The 19,934-nt window shown below is 43.9% G+C and overlaps 1 protein-coding gene across 6 annotated transcripts in view; it reads right to left on the reverse strand.

Annotated features, from left to right (window-relative positions):
• The window catches only part of scly (selenocysteine lyase), a 41,454-nt gene that overhangs the window by 14,076 nt on the left and 7,444 nt on the right, over positions 1-19,934 (reverse strand). For 5 of the 6 annotated variants that reach the window (XM_067995573.1, XM_067995574.1, XM_067995571.1 and 2 more), the window contains 5 exons: positions 19,198-19,366; positions 17,109-17,236; positions 15,953-16,114; positions 7,061-7,167; positions 3,675-3,711 (listed from right to left, as the gene is read on the reverse strand). In XM_067995573.1, the coding sequence (XP_067851674.1) occupies positions 3,675-3,711; positions 7,061-7,167; positions 15,953-16,114; positions 17,109-17,236; positions 19,198-19,366 (603 nt within the window). The remainder of the gene's footprint in view (positions 1-3,674; positions 3,712-7,060; positions 7,168-15,952; positions 16,115-17,108; positions 17,237-19,197; positions 19,367-19,934) is intronic. The other variant, XM_067995576.1, reaches the window with a different exon arrangement.

Raw genomic sequence — 19,934 nt, forward strand, 5'->3', positions numbered from 1 at the left:
GTGTAACCCCACTATTTAAAAAAGGAGGGAGAGAAAAAACGGAATTACAGGCCAGTTAGCCTAACATCAGTAGTGGGGAAAATGCTAGAGTCTATTATAAAAGATGTGATAACAGAACACTTGGAGGGCATGAACGGGATTGGACAAAGTCAGCATGGGTTTATGAAAGGGAAATCATGCTTAACAAATCTACTGGAGTTTTTTGAGGATGTAACTAGAATAGATAGGGGAGAACCAGGGGATGTGGTGCATTTGGATTTTCAGAAGGCTTTTGATAAGGTCCCATACAAGAGGTTAAAGCACATGGGCTTGGGGGAAATATACTGACATGGATTGAGAATGGGTTGACAGACAGGAAACAGAGAGTAGGAATAAACGGGTCTATTTCCAGGTGGCAGGCAGTGACTAGTGGGGTACCGCAGGGATCAGTGCATGGGCCCCAGCTATTCACAATATACATCAATGATTTGGATGAGGGAACAGAATGTAACATTTCCAAGTTTGCAGACGACACAATGCTGGGGTGGAATGTAAGCTGTGAGGAGGATGCAGAGGCTCCAATGTGATTTAGACAAGTTGGATGAGTGGGCAAGAACATAGCAGATGCAGTATAACATGGATAAATGTGAGGTTATCCACTTTGGTTGTAAAAACAGAAAGGCAGATTGTTATCTGAATGGTGACAGATTGGGAAAAGGGGAGGTGCAACGAGACCTGGGTGTCCTTGTACACCAGTCGCTGAAAGCGAGCATTCAGGTGCAGCAAGCAGTTAGGAAGGCAAATGGTATGTTGGCCTTCATTGCAAGAGGATTTGAGTACAGGAGCAGGGATGTCTTACTGCAGTTATACAGGGCCTTGGTGAGATCACATCTGGAGTAGTGTGCGCAGTTTTGGTCTCCTTATCTGAGGAAGAATGTCCTTGCCATGGAGAGAGTGCAACAAAGGTTTACCAGACTGATTCCTGGGATGGCAGGACTTATGTATGAGGAGAGATTGGGTCGACTAGGCCTATATTCACAAGAGTTTAGAAGAATGAGAGGTGATCTTATCGAAACATATAAAATTCTAACAGGACTAGACAGACTAGATGCAGGGAGGATGTTCCCAATGGCTGGGAAGTCCAGAACCAGGGGTCACAGTCTCAGGATATGGGGTATGCCATTTAGAACTGAGATGAGGAGAAATTTCTTCACTCAGAGGGTGGTGAACCTGTGGAATTCTCTACCATAGAAGGCAGTGGAGGCTAAGTCAATCAGATGTATTCAAGGAGATAGATATATTTCTTAATGCTAAAGGGATCAAGGGATATGGGGAAAAAGCGGGAACAGGGTACTGAGTTAGACGATCAGCCATGATCATTTTGAATGGCGGAGCAGGCCCGAAGGGCCGAATGGCCTACTCTTGCTCCTATTTTCTATGTTTCATAACCAGTTCCCACTTATTCAGCAGGGTATACACTGTGTAACTTTTCACAGTTCCTGTTTATGCAGTAGGGTAAGGGTTACTCACTGTGTAATGTACAGAGCTTGGTTTATTTAAGATAATAATGTAACAATGAGAAAAGGCCTTTCATCTCATTGTCACCCGGATCATGCGTCAGAAGTTGATTTGACCATTTTCACCATTTTCCTATCCCAAACTCATAACTCTCTGTTCTTTGTTGAATCAGAAGATGATGTGATTCCATTTAATTGAATTTCCAGTTCTCACTGCATGGGGCATTAAGTCTACCAGTTTGTGAATGAACTAAGTTTGGTTTAACTCACAGCTCCTTTAGCTATGATCGCATTCTCTGCTTCTATTCTGGTTTTGCACAAAATGCCCCTACAGCCAATCAATTCCATTCGTGAATTCAAACCTTGGAATCACTTATTCCCTTTACTGGTGTGAACAGATTTTTTTTCCTCAGTGCTCATGGTGTAAAATCTTACAACCCTCTCTCAGTCCTTTTCACTGCTTCTTTTCGTAAGTAGAGCGGCCAGAACACGAGCTTGCTCATACTTCCCAAAGGAAATCGTAACAAAGCACTTAGAACATCATAATATGATTAGGCAGAACTAACACTGATTTTTTTTTCAGGGAAATCATGTTTGACAAATTTATTAGAGTTTTTTGAGGATGTAACTAGCAGGGTAGATAAAAGGGAACCAGTGGATGTAGTATATTTGGATTTTCAAAAGGCATTCGATAAACTGCCACAAAAAAGGTTGTTACACAAGATAAGGGCTCATGGGGTTGGGGGTAATATATTAGCATGGATACAGGATTGGTTAACGGACAGAAAACAGAGAGAGTAGGAATAAACGGGTCATTTTCAGGTTGGCAGGCTGTAACTTGTGGGGTGCCACAAGGATCAGTGCTTGGGCCTCAGCTATTTACAATCTATATTAATGACTTGGACGAAGGAACAGAGTGTAATGTATCCAAGTTTGCTGACGATACAAAGCTAAGTGAGGAGGACACAAAGAGTCTGCAAAGGGATATAGACAGGTTAAGTGAGTGGGCAAGAAGGTGGCAGATGGAGTATAATGTGGGGAAATGTGAGATTATTCACTTTGGTAGGAAGAATAGAAAAACAGAATATTGTTTAAATGGTGAGAAACTATTAAATGTTGGTGTCCAGAGAGATTTGGGTATCCTGGTACAAGAAACACAAAAAGTTAGCATGCAGGTTCAAGCAGGGAATTAGGAAAGAAAATTGCATGTTGGCCTTTATTGTAAGGAGGTTTGGAGTACAAGAGTAAGAAAGTCCTACTACAATTATACAGGGCTTTGGCGAGACCTTACCTGGAGTATTGAGTACAGTTTTGGTCTCCTTATCTAAGGAAGGATATACTTACCTTAGAGGCGGTGCAACAAAGGTCCACTAGATTAATTCCTGGGATGAGAGGATTGTCCTATGAGGAGAGGTTGAGTAGAATGGGCCTATACTCTCTAGAGTTTAGAAGAATGAGAGGTGATCTCATTGAAACATATATGGTTCAGAGGGGGGCTTGACAGGGTAGATACTGAGAGTTTGTTTCCCCTGGCTGGAGAGTCTAGAATTAGAGGGCATAGTCGCAGAATAAGGGGTCGGCCATTTAAGACTGAGATGAGGAGGAATTTCTTCACTCAGAGGGTTGTGAATCTTTGGAATTCTCTACCCCAGAGGGCTGTGGATGCTGAGTCGTTGAGTATATTCAAGGCTGAGATAGATAGATTTTTGGACTCAAGGGATATGGGGATCGGGCAGGAAAGTGGAGTTGAGGTTGAGATCAGCCATGGTCTGATTGAATGGCAGAGCAGGCTCGAGGGGCCATATGGCCTACTCCTGCTCCTATTTCTTATGTTCTTATAAGGATCAACAACACTTGGATTTATATTCCACGGTCAGTGGTTCGAATGTCTTATTGTATTTAGAAGGGGAAAGACAGAGACTTGCTCTGTCTCTCCCCTCTGTCTCTAATGTAATGGCTAGATGAATATAGACACATACAGAACCAGCAAAGACCATTGTTGTCTGTTTGGCCAGTCACAGTGAATGTCAGGGTTTAGCTACTCTTGACAGAAGCAGGATTTAGTTTTCAGAATAGTGCCTTTGGAAGTGGATTGTTCTGGAAAAGTCTTGCTGAGCTCTGGCGGTGGATGCCTGTTCTATATCCTACAGTCAGGACGAGACTTGAAGCGTTATTTACCTTCCCGAGTCCTGCGATCATTGGTGTGTTCTCTGTACTGGAAAGAGACGGCAATACAAATAGTGAGGTTAAATATCAGATTTACCATTTACATATTCACTAGTATCCTCTAAAAACTGTGCAATCAGTTCTAAAATCAGGCCTGGTACCCTTATTAAGACTGACTTAGGTGAAAACATGTAGGAGCATACAGGTCCTCTTATTAAGACAGTGGGGCTAATTTTAACTTGTTTTAATCGCCAGGCAAAAAATGAGCGATAGCGAATCTAGAATTACATAAGACGACCGTCCATTTTAGACCTCGCCCGATTTTCTTTTCAATTGATTTCAATGGGTGGCCGATTCACTATCACCCTGTGCTATAAGTTAAAATGATCCCCCCGCCCCCCTACCGTAATAAAGATTAAAAGGAATCTGTCACAGTTAAAGACTGAAAGGCAACAGATAACATCACAGAATTAGAACCAAATCAGTTGCAGCGTGGTCATGACATTCTTATTGCTAGAGTCACAGCATCGTTACACGGTTGGATTCTCAGAGTAAGTGCAGTTCTGACATCATGGTGGCGAGTTGGACTATGTGTGAGTGTCATGTGAGAATCCCTGGGCCTGGAGCTAGCTGAGCCAGCGCTGGGAAGGGGGGCAGGGAGGGGATACGTGCATTACGCAAAACAAACCCTGCTGCTTCAAGATACATGAGGCTTCTCCCAGTTTGTGACATCACTGCAACAGGTAAAAGAAAGAAGTTTTGAAATGGTCTCTGTTGCAGCAGAAAAAAAAATTGAACTTCTTTTTATAAAGGTAATAATTAATATTTTCTATGTAATTTTCTTTCACAGACATTTAAAAACTGCGGTGCAAAACATCACAATGCCCCCTTCCTCCAAGTAGCATGCGGCTTGATGTTTCTCCATGCATTCAGTTTATGGATGACTGTCCTAGGAAACCATCATAAACTTGCAATTCTGTAGCACTTATATGCAGGAAGACATCGCAAATGCTTTACATTAAAGAGGGTAAAACAGCAGGTGCCAAACAGGAGGGCAAAAGGAAAAATTTGAAAGGATTAAGGTCAGAGGAGGACCCAAAGCCATAGTCAAAGAGAAGTGCTTTAAAGAAGCTTTCAAAAGCAGGAAGGAAAGTTGGGAGGGGGCTCCAAAGGACCAGAGCGTAGTAACAGAATGAGCAGCCATCAGTGGTGGAGCAGAGGGAGAGAGAAGGGTGTTAATGTGGGGACATAGGGCAGGAGTAGATCATTAAGGTAGAGTGCAGCAATGCCATAGAGAGATCTGAAAGTGATACTAAGAACTTGGCAGTCAACTAACTTGGGTTGGGGATCCATTGGAGCATGGAGACGAAAGGGTGATGGGAGTGCGGACGAGGGCGTGTGCTTCAGCATTTTGGGTGGGATGAAGCTTGTGGAGTATTAAGGGTAGGGGACATGCGACAGCATTGGAGAGGTTGGGGTTTGGGGTATTGAAGACATTGACTGTGACTCTGGCAGCAGTGGGGGAAGAGGCAGAGGGAGGCAACAATGTGGAGGAGAGTTTTAATGAAAGGGGTGTGAAGAGGTGGAGAGAATTCCAGAGCATGGGGCCTAGACAGCCGAAGGTACGGCTGCCAAATGGTGGGGCAAAGGGAGGAGGGGATGGACAAGAGGCCAGAGTCAGAGTCCCTCCACTGCCTCTGTGTTGTTAAGACTGTTTGTCCAATATCCAGTCTTGGATGAGCCGCAATTTTCTCCAGTTAAACATTTGGAAGACTGAAATCATCGCTTTCAGCTCCCGTCACAAACTCTGTACCCTTACCACCAATGCCACACCATCTCTGACCATTGTCTTAAGCTGAACCACACTGTTCGATTTCAGCATCCTATTTGACCCTGAGCTGAGCTTCTGACTCTATATACTCTCCATCACAAAGGCCGCCTACTTCTACCTCTGTAACATTGCCTGCCTCGGCCAATCTACCACTGAAACCCTCATCAATGCTTTTGTCACCACCAGACACGACTATTCCAAAGCGCTCCTGGCTGGCCTCCTATCCTCCTCCCTCTGTAAAGTTCAGCTCATCCAAAACTCTGCTGCCTGTATCCACGTCCCACACATCCATCACCGCGGTCCTTGCTGACTTACATTGGCTCCTGGTCCCCCAACATCTCAAATTTAAAATACTCATTCTTGTGATAAAATCCCTTCATGCCCTCACCCTTCCCGATCTCTAACATCCTGCAACCTCCTCATCACCCCCAGTACTCTCTATTCCTCGGATTTTGGCCTTTTGTCAATCCCCTCCTCCCGTTGCGCCACTATCAGCGACCGTATCTTCGGTTGTCTAGGCTCCAAGCTCGGGAATTCTCTCCAGCTCTTCATCTCCCTCCCCAAAGAACTAATTTGTTACACCATGCTTTTCGTCACCTCTCCTAATAACTCCTTCTTTGTCTCGGCATTCATTTTTTTTTCTGACGATGCCTCCGTGAAGTGCCTTTCTATGTTAAGAGAGCGGAATAAATGGAAGTTGTTGTTGTTGATCAGCGTGGATTCAGTGCTGTCGGTGAAATGGAAGCCAGATTGGAGGGTCTCGAATAAAGAGCAATGAGACGGCAGTTGTGGGGCAAAGGCATATTTTTGTCTTTAGACAGGAAGGGAAAGTTAGAGATAGGATAGTAGTGGGAAAAAAATGAATAGTTAAAAGTAGGTTTCTTGAGAAGGGGCATGATAACTGTATTCTTGAAGGAGGTTGATGTGGAAATGGTGATGTCAGTAAGCATGGGGTTGATGAGATGAAGGTGAATGGTCAGGAGCTGAGGTGGGAGAAGATTCAAGAGCACTTGCTCAGCTGCATGAGATGTGTGCACTGAGGACTGAGGGGAGATTGGGGTGAAAAGGATGGGTGAGGGCCTGGTTGGCTGAAGAGCAGGATGGAGAGTTGAGAGACAATCCCAGGTGGCAGAGACAGTTATGTGGATGGCCTCAATTTTGGACACAAAGAAGTCTAAGAATTCCTTGCATTTAGAGTTAGGGGTGTTTGGAAGAGGGAGGGTTGAGTTGATGGTTTGTGGTTAACAAGAGAAGTTTGGAGTTGTTTCTCACATCAATGTGGTCCTGGAGTAGCAAGCAGTTTTGATCAAGAAGAGAGAACTTATGGTGCATATTGAGGTTGTCCGACCAGATCTGGCAGTGGACAGCCAGGCCAGCAGAACGTGATCACTCTCAGCCTTTGCTTTCACTCGATAAACGCCAACATGCTTGAGATTGAAGCTATAAATCCGATTCTACCAGAAGTGGCATTGTCACACTCAGTTGTGAACCAGCTCCAATCTTCGTTCAAGAATAATCCAGGGTTAGGAGAGGAGTTAATCCCTCAGTATTTTTCTAGGGAACTTACCCTGGCCTGAATTTCCTTTCTTGGCCTCCACCAAAGAACATGGGATATACGGGTGAGCTTGTGCCTGGCCCCCTTACATACAGCGCTCCGATCCGTGGGCCATAGAACTGCAGGGAGACAGAAATACAAGCATTTATTACCAGCCAAAACAATGGTTCTGAAATCTGGTAGAAACAGGCTCTTCCTTTTCATGGTCATTACATTTCATGTTTTTAAAAAAATTCAATAAATTTGAGAAAACTGTATTTTAAACCAGGGTCTCACCATCATAACTCATACTGAAGGTCTACCAGGTGTAACATAATGACTGCAAGATTAACGAGAGATCATTTGATTACTGAGATACTCTGTGGTTGCATGTATGAAGCAAATTCATTACAGTGTAAGTTGCTTACAGAGCATTTACTAAATAGATCCAAATTGTCCGTTATGCTGAGTGGCCAAAGATAAATCGGAGTACTTTCTCAATGGTGAAAGACTTGGAGTTGTGCAGGAGCAAAGGGATTTAAGTGTCCATGTACACAAATCACTAAAAGCTAGTGAACAGCTACAAAAAGTAATCAAAAATGCTAATGGAATATTGGCCTTTATCTCAAATGGGTTGGAATACAAAAGGGAAGAAGTTATGCTTCAGTTATACAGAGCCTTGGTCAGCCTCCACATTGGGTACTGTCTTCAGTTTTAGGCAGTGAACCTCAGGAAAGATATAAAGGCCTTGGAGGGGGTACAGCGCAGATTCACCAGAATGATGGCAGGGTCTAAAGGGTTGAACTACGAGGATAGGTTGCATAAATATAGTTTGTGTTCCCTTGATTTAGAAGGTTAATGGGTGATCTAACGGAGGTGTTCAAAATGATCATTTGATAGGGTAGATACAGAGAAGCTATGTCCTCTGGTGGGGGAATCCAGCACAAGAGCTTGAGCACAGAGGCTGGGAAAGACAGAGAGGGAACCTCTAACGGAATAAAGTGCGAACAAAGTGAGGACATTCAACTGGGAAATTGATGAGTGTGGGAATTAGGTGCAGAGAGGGAAAGAGGCGCTAAGTGATATAAACCAAAGAACTATAGACTAAGACTGAGTGGAGCATAAAGGGAGTCGCATGAGGAATCAAAAATCAAGTAAAAGTCAAAAAGTGACATCACAAGACAAGGAGGAGCGCTGAGGGTAAGTCAGTAAGTATTTAGTTCATTGATTAGTGCTTGTAGTGGTTATTGGGAATAAAAGGAGTGGGAGCAGAGGCGAGAACAGAAGGAGCAGGAGCAGTGACCGAGAGCAGAGCGGGGATATAAAGGAGAGGGACCAGTGACCAAGAGCAGAGCGGGGATATAAAGGAGAGGGACCAGTGACCGAGAGCAGAGCGGGGATATAAAGGAGAGGGACCAGTGACCTAGAGCAGAGCGGGGATATAAAGGAGAGTGACCAGTGACCGAGAGCAGAGTGGGGATATAAAGGAGCGGGACCAGTGACCAAGAGCAGAGCGGGGATATAAAGGAGAGGGACCAGTGACCGAGAGCAGAGCGGGGATATAAAGGAGAGGGACCAGTGACCGAGAGTAGAGCGGGGATATAAAGGAGAGTGACCAGTGACCGAGAGTAGAGCGGGGATATAAAGGAGAGTGACCAGTGACCGAGAGCAGAGTGGGGATATAAAGGAGAGGGACCAGTGACCTAGAGCAGAGCGGGGATATAAAGGAGAGTGACCAGTGACCGAGAGCAGAGTGGGGATATAAAGGAGCGGGACCAGTGACCAAGAGCACAGCGGGGATATAAAGGAGAGGGACCAGTGACCGAGAGCAGAGCGGGGATATAAAGGAGAGCGACCAGTGACCGAGAGCAGAGTGGGGATATAAAGGAGAGGGACCAGTGACCGAGATCAGGACGGGGATATAAAGGAGAGGGACCAGTGACCGAGATCAGGACGGGGATATAAAGGAGAGGGACCAGCGACCGAGAGCAGAGTGGGGATATAAAGGAGAGGGACCAGTGACCGAGAGCAGAGTGGGGATATAAAGGAGAGGGACCAGTGACCGAGAGCAGAGCGGGGATATAAAGGAGAGGGGCCAGTGACCGAGAGCAGAGCGGGGATATAAAGGAGAGGGACCAGTGACCGAGAGCAGAGTGGGGATATAAAGGAGAGGGACCAGTGACCGAGAGCAGAGTGGGGATATAAAGGAGAGGGACCAGTGACCGAGAGCAGAGTGGGGATATAAAGGAGAGGGAGCAGTGACCAAGAGCAGAGTGGGGATATAAAGGAGAGGGACCAGTGACCGAGAGCAGAGTGGGGATATAAAGCCAAAACCAACTCAAAGGCAAAAGTTCAAAAGAGTGACATCAGAGGACAGCAGGTTGGTGACTGGTTGATGACTAATACATTTTTTGCTCTCTGAGCTAAGTGGATGGTTTAAACTAGGAACTAGGGGGGTTAAATTGGATATTCGTCCTGCCTGATGATTTAACTTCAAGCAGCGTTAACAACCAGGCCTGACATGAGGATTCAAGGAAATATGCACTTTCCACCAGCAGGGGTAGTCTCAATCTCTTTAAGGTAGCCGGTACATGTTATTTGCTAAAATAACAGTCTGCTGTCTGAACGGCGATTAGACATCGTACAGGTAAAACACAGATGCAGGTCCTGTCCCAATTTTACAAACTGATTATTCAATGTTTTAACATAAATCAAGGTTGCACACTACTAAATCCTACATCCTCCAATCTGCATGGCAGACCTCACCAATTTGCCGATCTGAGTTGGTACCAGGCCTGCGAGACAGCATGCACCAAGGTTCTCTGCTGATGCACTAGAGGCCTTGGTGCAAGAGGTAGAGAGAAGGAGGGACTTCCTATATCCGCGCCGGTGAGGGGGGAGCAAGAGGCCCTCCAGACACATGCCCAAAAGGCAGTGGGAGGCAGCAGGGGACGTAGTCAATGCCAGGTGCACAGCACTATGAACATGGATGCAGTGCAGGAAGAAGTTCAATGCTTTGACACGAGCGGTCAAGGTGAGTGAGGTCAACTGTCAAGTGGCGTCTCCTACCAACTACACCACTAGCTGCATCCACTGCTCCACGCACTAACCCCCCATCACCCACATATCAACAAACTCTTTCCATCAGTACTCAACTCTGCCAATCAGATGCTTCCTCTCATCCTTACACATTTCCACTATTGCAAGCCGTCCACCCACAACTCACACGCCACACACACTGGCAGCTATTCAACCATGACAGGCACATCACCCAAGTCCTGCTTTCTGGCAGGAGAAGGTGGCGCATAACAGAAGGCAGCAAGTGGCAGTGGCATTTAGCCCCTCGAGCGTCATTCAATGAGATTATGGTTGATCGGTGACCTAACTCCATATGCCTGCCTTAGCCCCATATCCCTTAATATCCATGGTTCACAGAAATCTATCAATCTCAGATATGGAATTCACAATTGAGCTAGCATCAACTGCCGTTTGCAGAAGGGTGTTCCAACCGTCTCCCACCCTTTGCGTGTTGTAGCGTTTCCTAACTTCACCTCCTGCATGTTCTGTCTCTAAACGTTAGGCTATGTCCCCACATCCTAGTATTCAAGTATAGGAGATCTCCAAAAACAGTTACCAATGCGTCAGCAGCCAGAAGCAATAATACAGTAATCAACCTGTAAATCCTGCATGGTCCCTTTAAATAGCGCTGATGGGGGGGGGCCCTCCAGGCACTCCAAGACTTGTTCCAATGGTCGTGGTTAAGACTGTGCATTGAGTTGAGCGTTATGTCCCAAAATGGTGTCTATCACTTTAAATCAGTGTTGCACACTGATTGTACCCATTTTCTCCTTACTTTATATGCTGCCGACATTCGGTATTTGCATATAATACCTATACCAGCCTTGGGGTAGCCTTGATAATAAAAGCAGTAGTAAGAAAGGATTTTGGCTCAGAAAACCAGGATGTAGAATCAGTAAGGGTGGAGATAAGAAATAACAAAGGGCAGAAAACACAGGTGGGAGTAGTTTATAGGCCCCCTAACAGTAGTTACAGTGTTGGACAGAGTATAAATCAGGAAGTTAGAGGAGCATACAACAAGGGTAATGCAATAATTGTGGGGGACTTTAACCTTTTTATAGGCCGGACAAACCAAATTGGCAAAAGTAGTTTGGAGGACGAGTTCATGGAATGCATTCAAGACAGTTTTCAAGAACAAATGTTGAGGAGCCAACTAGGGAACAGGCTATTTTAGATCTAGTATTGTGCAATGAGACAGGGTTAATTAGTAATCTTATAGTTAAGGATCCTCTGGGGTAGAATGATCATAATACGATAGAATTTCATTTTGAGTTTGAGAGTGATGTGGTTGTTATGTTTGAAACTAGGGTCTTAAATTTAAACAAAGGCAATTACATAGGTATGAGGGGAGAGTTGTCGAAGGTAAATTGGAAAATTAGATTAAAAGATATGACGGTAAATAAGCAATGGTGAACATTTAAAGAAATAATTCATAATTCTCAACGAATATAAATTCCCTTGAGGAATAAAAACTCCACAGGAAAAGTCATCCAACCATGGCTAACTAGAGAAGTTAACGATAATTAGATTAAACGAAGAGGCGTACAATGTTACCAAAAAGAATAGTAACCCTGAGGATTGGGCGGGTTTTAGAAATCAGCAAAGGATGACCAAGAAATTGATAAAGAGGAAGAAAATTGAATACGAGACTGAACTAGCAAGAAATATAAAAACAGATTGTAAGAGCTTGTATAACTATGTAAAAAGGAAGAGACTAGTGTTAGTAAACGTGGGTCCCTTACAGACAGAGACAAGAGAAATTGTAATGGGGAATAAGGAAATGGCAGAGACGTTAAACAAATATTTTGTATCTGTCAACAGTAGAAGACACAAAAAACATACCAGAAATAGTGGGGAACCAAGGGTCTAATGAGAGTGAGGAACGTAAAGTAATTAATATCAGTAAAGAAAAAGTACTGGAGAAATTAATGGGACTAAAAGCCAACAAATCCCCTGGACCTGATGGCCTACATCCTAAGGTTTTAAGAGGTGGCTGCAGAGATAGTGGATGCATTGGTTTTGATCTTCCAGAATTTCCTAGATTGTAGAACGGTTCCTGTGGATTGGAAGGTAGCAAATGTAACTCCACTATTCAAGAAAGGAAGGATCTATAAGCCAGTTAGCCTGACATCAGGAGTAGAGAAAATGCCAGAATCTATTATTAAGGATGTAGTAAAAAATCATATTATGATTAGGCAGAGTCATCATGGTTTTATGAAAGGGAAATCGTGTTTGACAAATCTATTAGAATTTTTTTGAGGGTGTAATGAGCAGGGTAGATAAGGGGGAACCAGTGGATGTAGTATATTTGGATTTTCAAAAGGCATTTGATAAGGTGCCACATAAGAGGTTGTTACACAAGATTAGGACTCATGGGGTTGGGGGGTAATATATTAGCATGGATTGAGGATTGGTTAACGGACAAAAAAAAGAGTAGGAATAGACGGGACATTTTTGGGTTGGCAGGTTGTAACTTGTGGGGTGCCGCAAGGATCAGTGCTTGGGCCTGAGCTGTTTACAATCTATATTAATGACTTAAATGAGGGGACCGAGTGTAATGTATCCAAGTTTGCTGACAACAGAAAGCTAGGTGGGAAAGTAAGCTGTAAGGAGGACACAAAGAGGCTGCAAAGAGATATAGAAGGTTAAGTGAGTAGGCAAGAAGGTGGCAGGTGGAATATAATGTGGGGAAATGTCAAAATATCCATTTTGGTAGGAAGAATAGAAAAGCAGAATACTTTTTAAAAAGGTGAGAGACTAAGAAATGTAGAGAGGGATTTGGGTGTCCTTGTACATGAATCACAGAAAGTTAACATGCAGGTGCAGCAAGCCATTAGGAAGGCAAATGATATGTTAGCCTTTATTGCAAGGGCGTTTGAGTATAAAAGAGTAAGGAGGTCCTGCTGCAACTATATAGGGCTCTGGTGAGCCCACGCCTGTGTACAGTTTTGGTCTCCTTACCTAAATAAGGATATACTTGCCTTAGAGGAAGTGCTGGGATGAAACATAGAAACATAGAAAATAGGAGCAGGAGTCGGCCATTTGGCCCTTCCAGCCTGCTCCGCCATTCAATATGATCATGGCTGATCCTCTATCTCAATACCATATTCCCGCTCTCTCCCCATACCCCTTGATGCCTTTTGTGTCTACAAATCTATCTAGCTCCTTCTTAAATATATTCAGTGACATGGCCTCCACAGCCTTCTGTGGTAGAGAATTCCACAGGTTCACCACCCTCTGAGTGAAGAAATTTCTCCTCATCTCAGTCCTAAATGTCCTACCCCGTATCCTGAGACTGTGACCCCTGGTTCTGGACCCTCCTCAGCCAGGGGAAACATCTTCCCTGCACCCAGTCTGTCTAGCCCTGTCAGAATTTTATACGTTTCAATGAGATCCTCTCTCATTCTTCTAAACTCGAGTGAATACAGGCTGAGTCGACCCAATCTCTCCTCATATGTCAGTTCTGCCATCCCAGGGGTCAGTCTGGTGAACCTTTGCTGCACTCCCTCTATGGCAAGTATATTCTTTCTTAGGTAAGGAGACCAAAACTGCACACAATACTCCAGGTGTGGTCTCACCAAGGCTCTGTATAACTGCAGTAAGACATCCTTGCTCCTGTACTCAAATCCTCTTGCAATGAAGGCCAACATACCATTTGCCTTCCTAACTGCTTGCTGCACCCGCATGTTTGCTTTCAGTGACTGGTGTACAAGGACACCCAGGTCCCTTTGTACATCAACATTTCCCAATCTATCACCATTTAAATAATACTCTGCCTTTCTGCTTTTTCTTCTGAAGTGGATAACTGCGATCCACATTATATTGCATCTGCCATGTATTTGCCCACTCACTCAACTTGTCTAAATCACCTTGAAGCCTCTTTGCATCCTCCTTACAACTCATGATCCCACCTAGTTTTGTGTCGTCAGCAAACTTGGAAATATTACATTTGGTTCCCTCATCCAAATCAATGATTATATACTGTGAATAGCTGGGGCCCAAGCACTGATCCCACTAGTCACTGCCTGCCACCCCGAAAAAGACCCATTTATTCCTACTCTCTGTTTCCTGTCTGTTAACCAATTTTCAATCCATGCCAGTATATTACCCCAATCCCATGTGCCTTAATTTTGTACACCAACCTCTTATGTGGGACTTTATCAAAGGCTTTCTGAAAATCCAACTAAACCACATCTACAGGTTCTTGTTTATCTATTCTACCAGTTACATCCTCAACAAACTCCAGTACTTTTGTCAAACATGATTTCCCTTTCATAAATCCATGCTGACTTTGTCTAATCCCGTCAATATTTTCTAAGTGTCCTGTTATCACATCCTTTATAATAGACTCTAGCATTTTCCCTACTACTGATGTTAGGCTAACCGGTCTGTAGTTCCCTGTTGTCTCTCTCCCTCCTTTTTTAAATAGTGGGGTTACATTTGCCACCCTCCCATCTGCAGGAACTGTTCCATAATCTATACAATTTTGAAAGATGAGAACGTTACCCTATGATTGAGTAGAATGGACCTATATTCTCTGGAGTTTCGAAGAATGAGAGGTGATCTCATTGTAACGTATAAAATTCTTAGAGGGCTTGACAGGGTAGATGCTGAAAGGCTGTTTCTCTGGCGGGAGAGTCTACAGCTAGGGGTCATTGTCTCAAGATAAGAGGTCGGCCATTTAGGACCAAGATGAGGAAACATTTCTTCACTCAGAGTTGTGAATCTTTGGAATTCTCTACCCCAGAGGGCTGTGGATGCTCAGTCGTTGAATATATTCAAGATTGAGATCAATGGATAATTGGACACTAAGTGAAACAAAGGATATGGGAAAGTGGAGTTGAGGTAGAAGATCAGCCATGATCTGACTGAATGGCGGCACAGGCTCGAGGGGCCTTATGGCCTACCCCTGATCCTATTTCTTACGTTTTTATATTCTTATACAGTGATGTTCCCCAGGGGTCAGTACTAGGAGGACTGCTTTTTTTGATCTATATTAATGACTTGGACTTGGGTGTACAGGGCACACTTTCAAAATATGCAGATGACACAAAACTTGTAGTAAACAGTGAGGAGGCTAGTAATAGACTTCAAGAGGACATAGGCAGGCTGGTGGACACATGGCAGATGAAATTTAACACAAAGTGCAAAGTGATATATTTTGGCAGGTAGAAGGAGGAGAGGCAATACAAAGTAAACGGTACAATTCTAAAGGGAGTGCAGGAGCAGAGACCTGGGCGTACTGTGCACAAATCTTTGAAGGTGGCAGGACAGGTTAAGAAAGTGGTTAAAAAAGCATATGGGATCATGGTCTTTATAAACAGAGTACAAAAGCAAGGAACCATTCTAATAAATCTTTTCTGCACCCTCTCTAAGGCCTTCACATTGTTCCTAAAGTGCGGTGCCCAGAATTGGACACAATACTCCAGCTGTTACCGAACCAGTGTTTTATAAAGGCTTGAGGGGCCGTGTGTCCTACTCCTATGTCTTACGTTCTTAAGAGAGGCTAATCTTAAAATTATAGCTAGCCCAATTAAGATTGAAATCTGAAAGTATTGTTTCACACAAAACATAGTGGTTATCTGCAATTCTCTTATCCAAAAGGATTGGATGCTTGGACAATTGGAGCTTTCAAGACTGAGATCGACAAGGTTTAGTTGGGTAAGGGTATCAAAGGATATGGAGCAAAGGCGGGTAAATGGAGTTGAGATACAGATCAGTCATGATCTAACTGAATGGCTGAGGAGGCTCGAGGGGCTGAATGGCCTTCTCCTGTTCCTATGTTCTTGTTGTTAAGTCTAATTCACCAGCTTAGCATGTATGGCTGGGCTCAGAGAGGTGTTTTACCTTATGTCCTACGATGGTGAGATAATCCACACCGAGGTCCCGAACATCAACTCGCAGCTTCCCGACAGCCTGCGCTGCGTCCGTGTGCAGCAGAATCCTGGGTGTTTCCGTGTCTCTTTGCTGATTTAGAGCCTTCACTCGCTGACAGATCTCCGCGATCGGCTGTAACCGAGCAATTGAAACTGGTTATTTTGTGTCGTTGGTCAGGGTGCAAAACAAATATATAATTTGGAACATAAAACAGAGCCAGGTACTTAAATCATTTCTTCCACCAAGGATTTCAGGAATAGGCTGCTGCTCAGTGGAGTAAATACAAACTCTTTTTAAATACTGAAAAGGGAATTAGATCTATTCCCAGTTCAACAGGGAGTAGAGCGAGGCATGTCTAAAATATGCCTATGTGCTACAGGCAGCCTGCAAAATCTGGCAATCTGGCCAATGAAGTCCTGTTAACTCACATCAATTTGCATTTACATTTCTTATTGGTTGGTTTGCCCAGTTTGAGTTTTAATGGAAAGACCTGTTCTTAGCTCTGTTGTCTCACTGGTGGATAAATCCCAAATCAGAATACCAACGTCTGTTTATATCTGTGGCTCGAGAGATATGAGATGTTAATGAAAAACAGATTTAAACTTTATGTAGACCGTGAAGCTCCATGGTGTTACGAACCTAAGTGACCCACAAACACTTAAAGCTTGGGCACTCCACTCTGACAACAGAGTATGAAAAAAAATGAAAAGGTCATAATTGTTGGTGTTTGGTAGTGTAGTGGTTATGTTACTGTACTAGTAATCCAGAGAATGCGAGTTCAAATCCCACCATGGCAATTTGAGATTTTTTTAAAAATCTGGAAATATAAAAAAGCTGGTATTAGTCAAAGTGACCATGAAGTTGTCGGATGGTATTAAAAATCCAACTCATTCACTAATGTCCTTTAGGGAAGAAATCCTGCCGTTCTCGCCTGTGACTCCAGTCCCACATCAAAGTGGTTGACTCTTATCTGCCTCAGCCTCTGATGTGGCCAAGCAAGCCACTCAGTTGCATCAAACCGCTATCAATGGTTCAAGGAGGCCCACCACCACCTTCTCAGGGCAACTAGGGATGGGCAATAAATACCGGCCAAGCCAGCCCGAGAATAAAATTAAAAAAAAATTACCATCAGAACTCCTGTCTCATTGTTAGCGAGCATAACAGAAACAAGACAGGTGGTCGGCCTGACAGCACCTATTACATCATCCACTTCGATGCAGCCGGTTACCTTGGAAACAGGCAAAAACGTAGCTTCTGAAAAGGAGAAAAATAATAATGGTCCCTTCACTTAAGGGAATATTTCAGGTTCAGGTCCTGTGACCTTAATGTTTTGCAGTCTTTTATAAATCACTCCATCTGTAATCAATCAAGAGTTTTTCACTACCTTGTAGCAGGTCTTGTAACCACAGCTACCATTTTCCCTGCTACCCCACTGCAGGCCGAGGACTCCCAAGGGACTCTCAATGCCTAGCAAAATGCTTAAAGCTCCAAAAACACCCCAGCTCCACATGCTGCCTAGACTCACAATGGCATCTTCTCAGCCAGTGAGAAGTCAAAGACCAGCCAGGGTTAGAATTGGTGCATAGCTAACTATAATAGGTGTGCTAAATGCAAAACTTTGTCACATTCAAAGTGTCACTCTTGCGCCTGAATTGCTCAAATAACATTCATAAAATAAATCACAACTCAGCAATCTTAAAAAGAAATTAAAAAGCCAGTCATGACTTTGATGGCCTATCCTCTTCTTTATGGGAGGAACTGGAGATGTACAAGCAGCTAAAAATCTGGAAACAAATTTCGACAGCAAATGGCCTCTAACATCATCAGAATACATCGCTGTGGCCTTAAGGGTAGAAGCCACTTAAACACAGCTCCACCTTAGCAGCAGAATAATACACGATGCATTATACTGTATAACGCTACTGTTCTTACAAAGCAGCACATCATCCAATTTACCATGAGCAACTCCACAGGAGATACGCTATTAGGGTTAAAAATTCAACCAGGGCAGTAATTTATAAGCCAGCTGGGATTCAGGCCTTAGAAATTATAGTTGATACTTGGGCTAAGATTTATGTAGTTAAATATTAACTTTATTTACAGGCCTGAATTCCACTGGAGGTGGTTTAGACTGCTCTGCCTGTGTTGAGGGATTTGTGTCTTGGAAAATACTGAAAAAAGACAGCCATAGAAATTTTCAGCACAGAAAGTAGCCTTTCGGTCCATCACTTCTTTGCTAGAGCAATCCAAAAATAATCCCACTGTCTTGCTCTGTCCCCATGGCATTGTACCTTCCTTTTCTTCAAATATTTTCCCTTAAAAAGGTGCAATCTCTGCCTCGATGACCCTGTGGCACGTCGCAGGGAAAACTCTCCACTACTTCAAGGAAAATCGTTGTTACTTCCGACTTTTCCTTTAATTCTTAACATCCCTCTGATGAGTTTTTTTCTTTCCCTTCCATGCCTATTGGGACAAGGCAGCCCATTTCTTCTTCTGCTTTTACATCCAAAAGATGCTGCTCTGAATTGTTTCCACGATGTTGGCCTGACACGGGAAGATCAGCTAGAAGCTATTGGGGGGGGTGGGGGGGGGTGGTGGCAGGGAAGTCATCACTCCACTCCAATCAGATGCGAGTATCCCGCTGGATAGCAAACCAGTATTCAGAGGCCGGAACTTTCACCTCTGCTCGTTGGGGCTGTCCTCAGTGGGGATTGAACTCATAATCTTCTGACTCAGAGGCGGGAATGCCACCACTGATCCAAGGCTCACTCCCCTTTGATGAGTGGTGCAAGATAAATTGTTTCTAATGCACTGGGTGGAGCAGGTTACAGGTTACCAAGCAGAAAAGAAACACTTTCAGAAGGGGAGTCGGTCCCAAGATGACAGCAAGCTCCTGTGGTGGTCAGGGGGTATAGAACGTAGGTGGCCTGCCCACCATCAGTGTTCTCAGGCTTAGGAGAAAATAGTGAGATTGATAATCTGATCCTGCCCTCAAAAAACAATTAAAATAAACTTCAACTGCTCATATCAGATGGCAATTTGGTGTCAAATCGTAGCCGAGACGTTAACTTTTGTTACAGTAAATGTTTTGCATATTAGTAATACACTGGTAGAACCTTGTTTATATATTTACAATTTAAGTATTGTATGATTGAGAGAAAGAGAGGCAGAATTGTTTATCATTTCAAGATATAAGGCCATCAACAAAGTCTCACTTGCTTTTTCTTCCTTGATCAGATTATCTACAACCAGTTGCACTGAGTCATGCTCGATGTTTGATGTAATGATGTGAGGTAATGGCTCAGCATTCCCACCGTTCTGTGCCAGCTGGCGCTGATGGTCCCAGAAGTACTTGACTGCCGTGTGAAAGACTAGATTGTTAGCCTGGAAAACATGGAACCTTTGAGTTTTAGTCGAGACTCACATATTCTGCACAGCTACTGTGTGGAAGACTGGCAGTATCGAACTCCAGGAAATTCCTCGAGGCAGCATGGCACATAGAACAAGGGAACATTTATTACTTTTTGGAATCAGTGTCATCATCAAGCATTCGACATCAGGTAAAGTATGGGTGAGATACATCATAAATCTTCCTTTACACTGCTTCATAAAATATTCCCAGTTGAAAGGCTCCTCTCCCAGCTGGAAGGGCCCCGAGTGAAATGAGTGTCAACACAGCTCCTAAAAGGGCGTGAGCCCACTCACAGAACCATTCATAATTTGGCACAAATTGTCAATCGCTCAGGGAAACCATCAATTCATCCATCTGGACTGGATCTGAATGCAGGTTAAAGGACAGTGTTTCAACCCAATGGATCACCTGATCTCCCATGTCTTTGTCACAAACAGTAATGGCCTGGGCTGTCGAATTCTTCATCTTTATTGACTATGTTGCTGTGTGACTGGGCTCCTGTGGGGCCAGACTGGTTTGCATTGCCCGACCACAAAGCTG

This window comes from Heptranchias perlo, chromosome 13, assembly GCF_035084215.1.
Source record: "Heptranchias perlo isolate sHepPer1 chromosome 13, sHepPer1.hap1, whole genome shotgun sequence".
Taxonomy (NCBI): Eukaryota; Metazoa; Chordata; class Chondrichthyes; order Hexanchiformes; family Hexanchidae; genus Heptranchias; species Heptranchias perlo.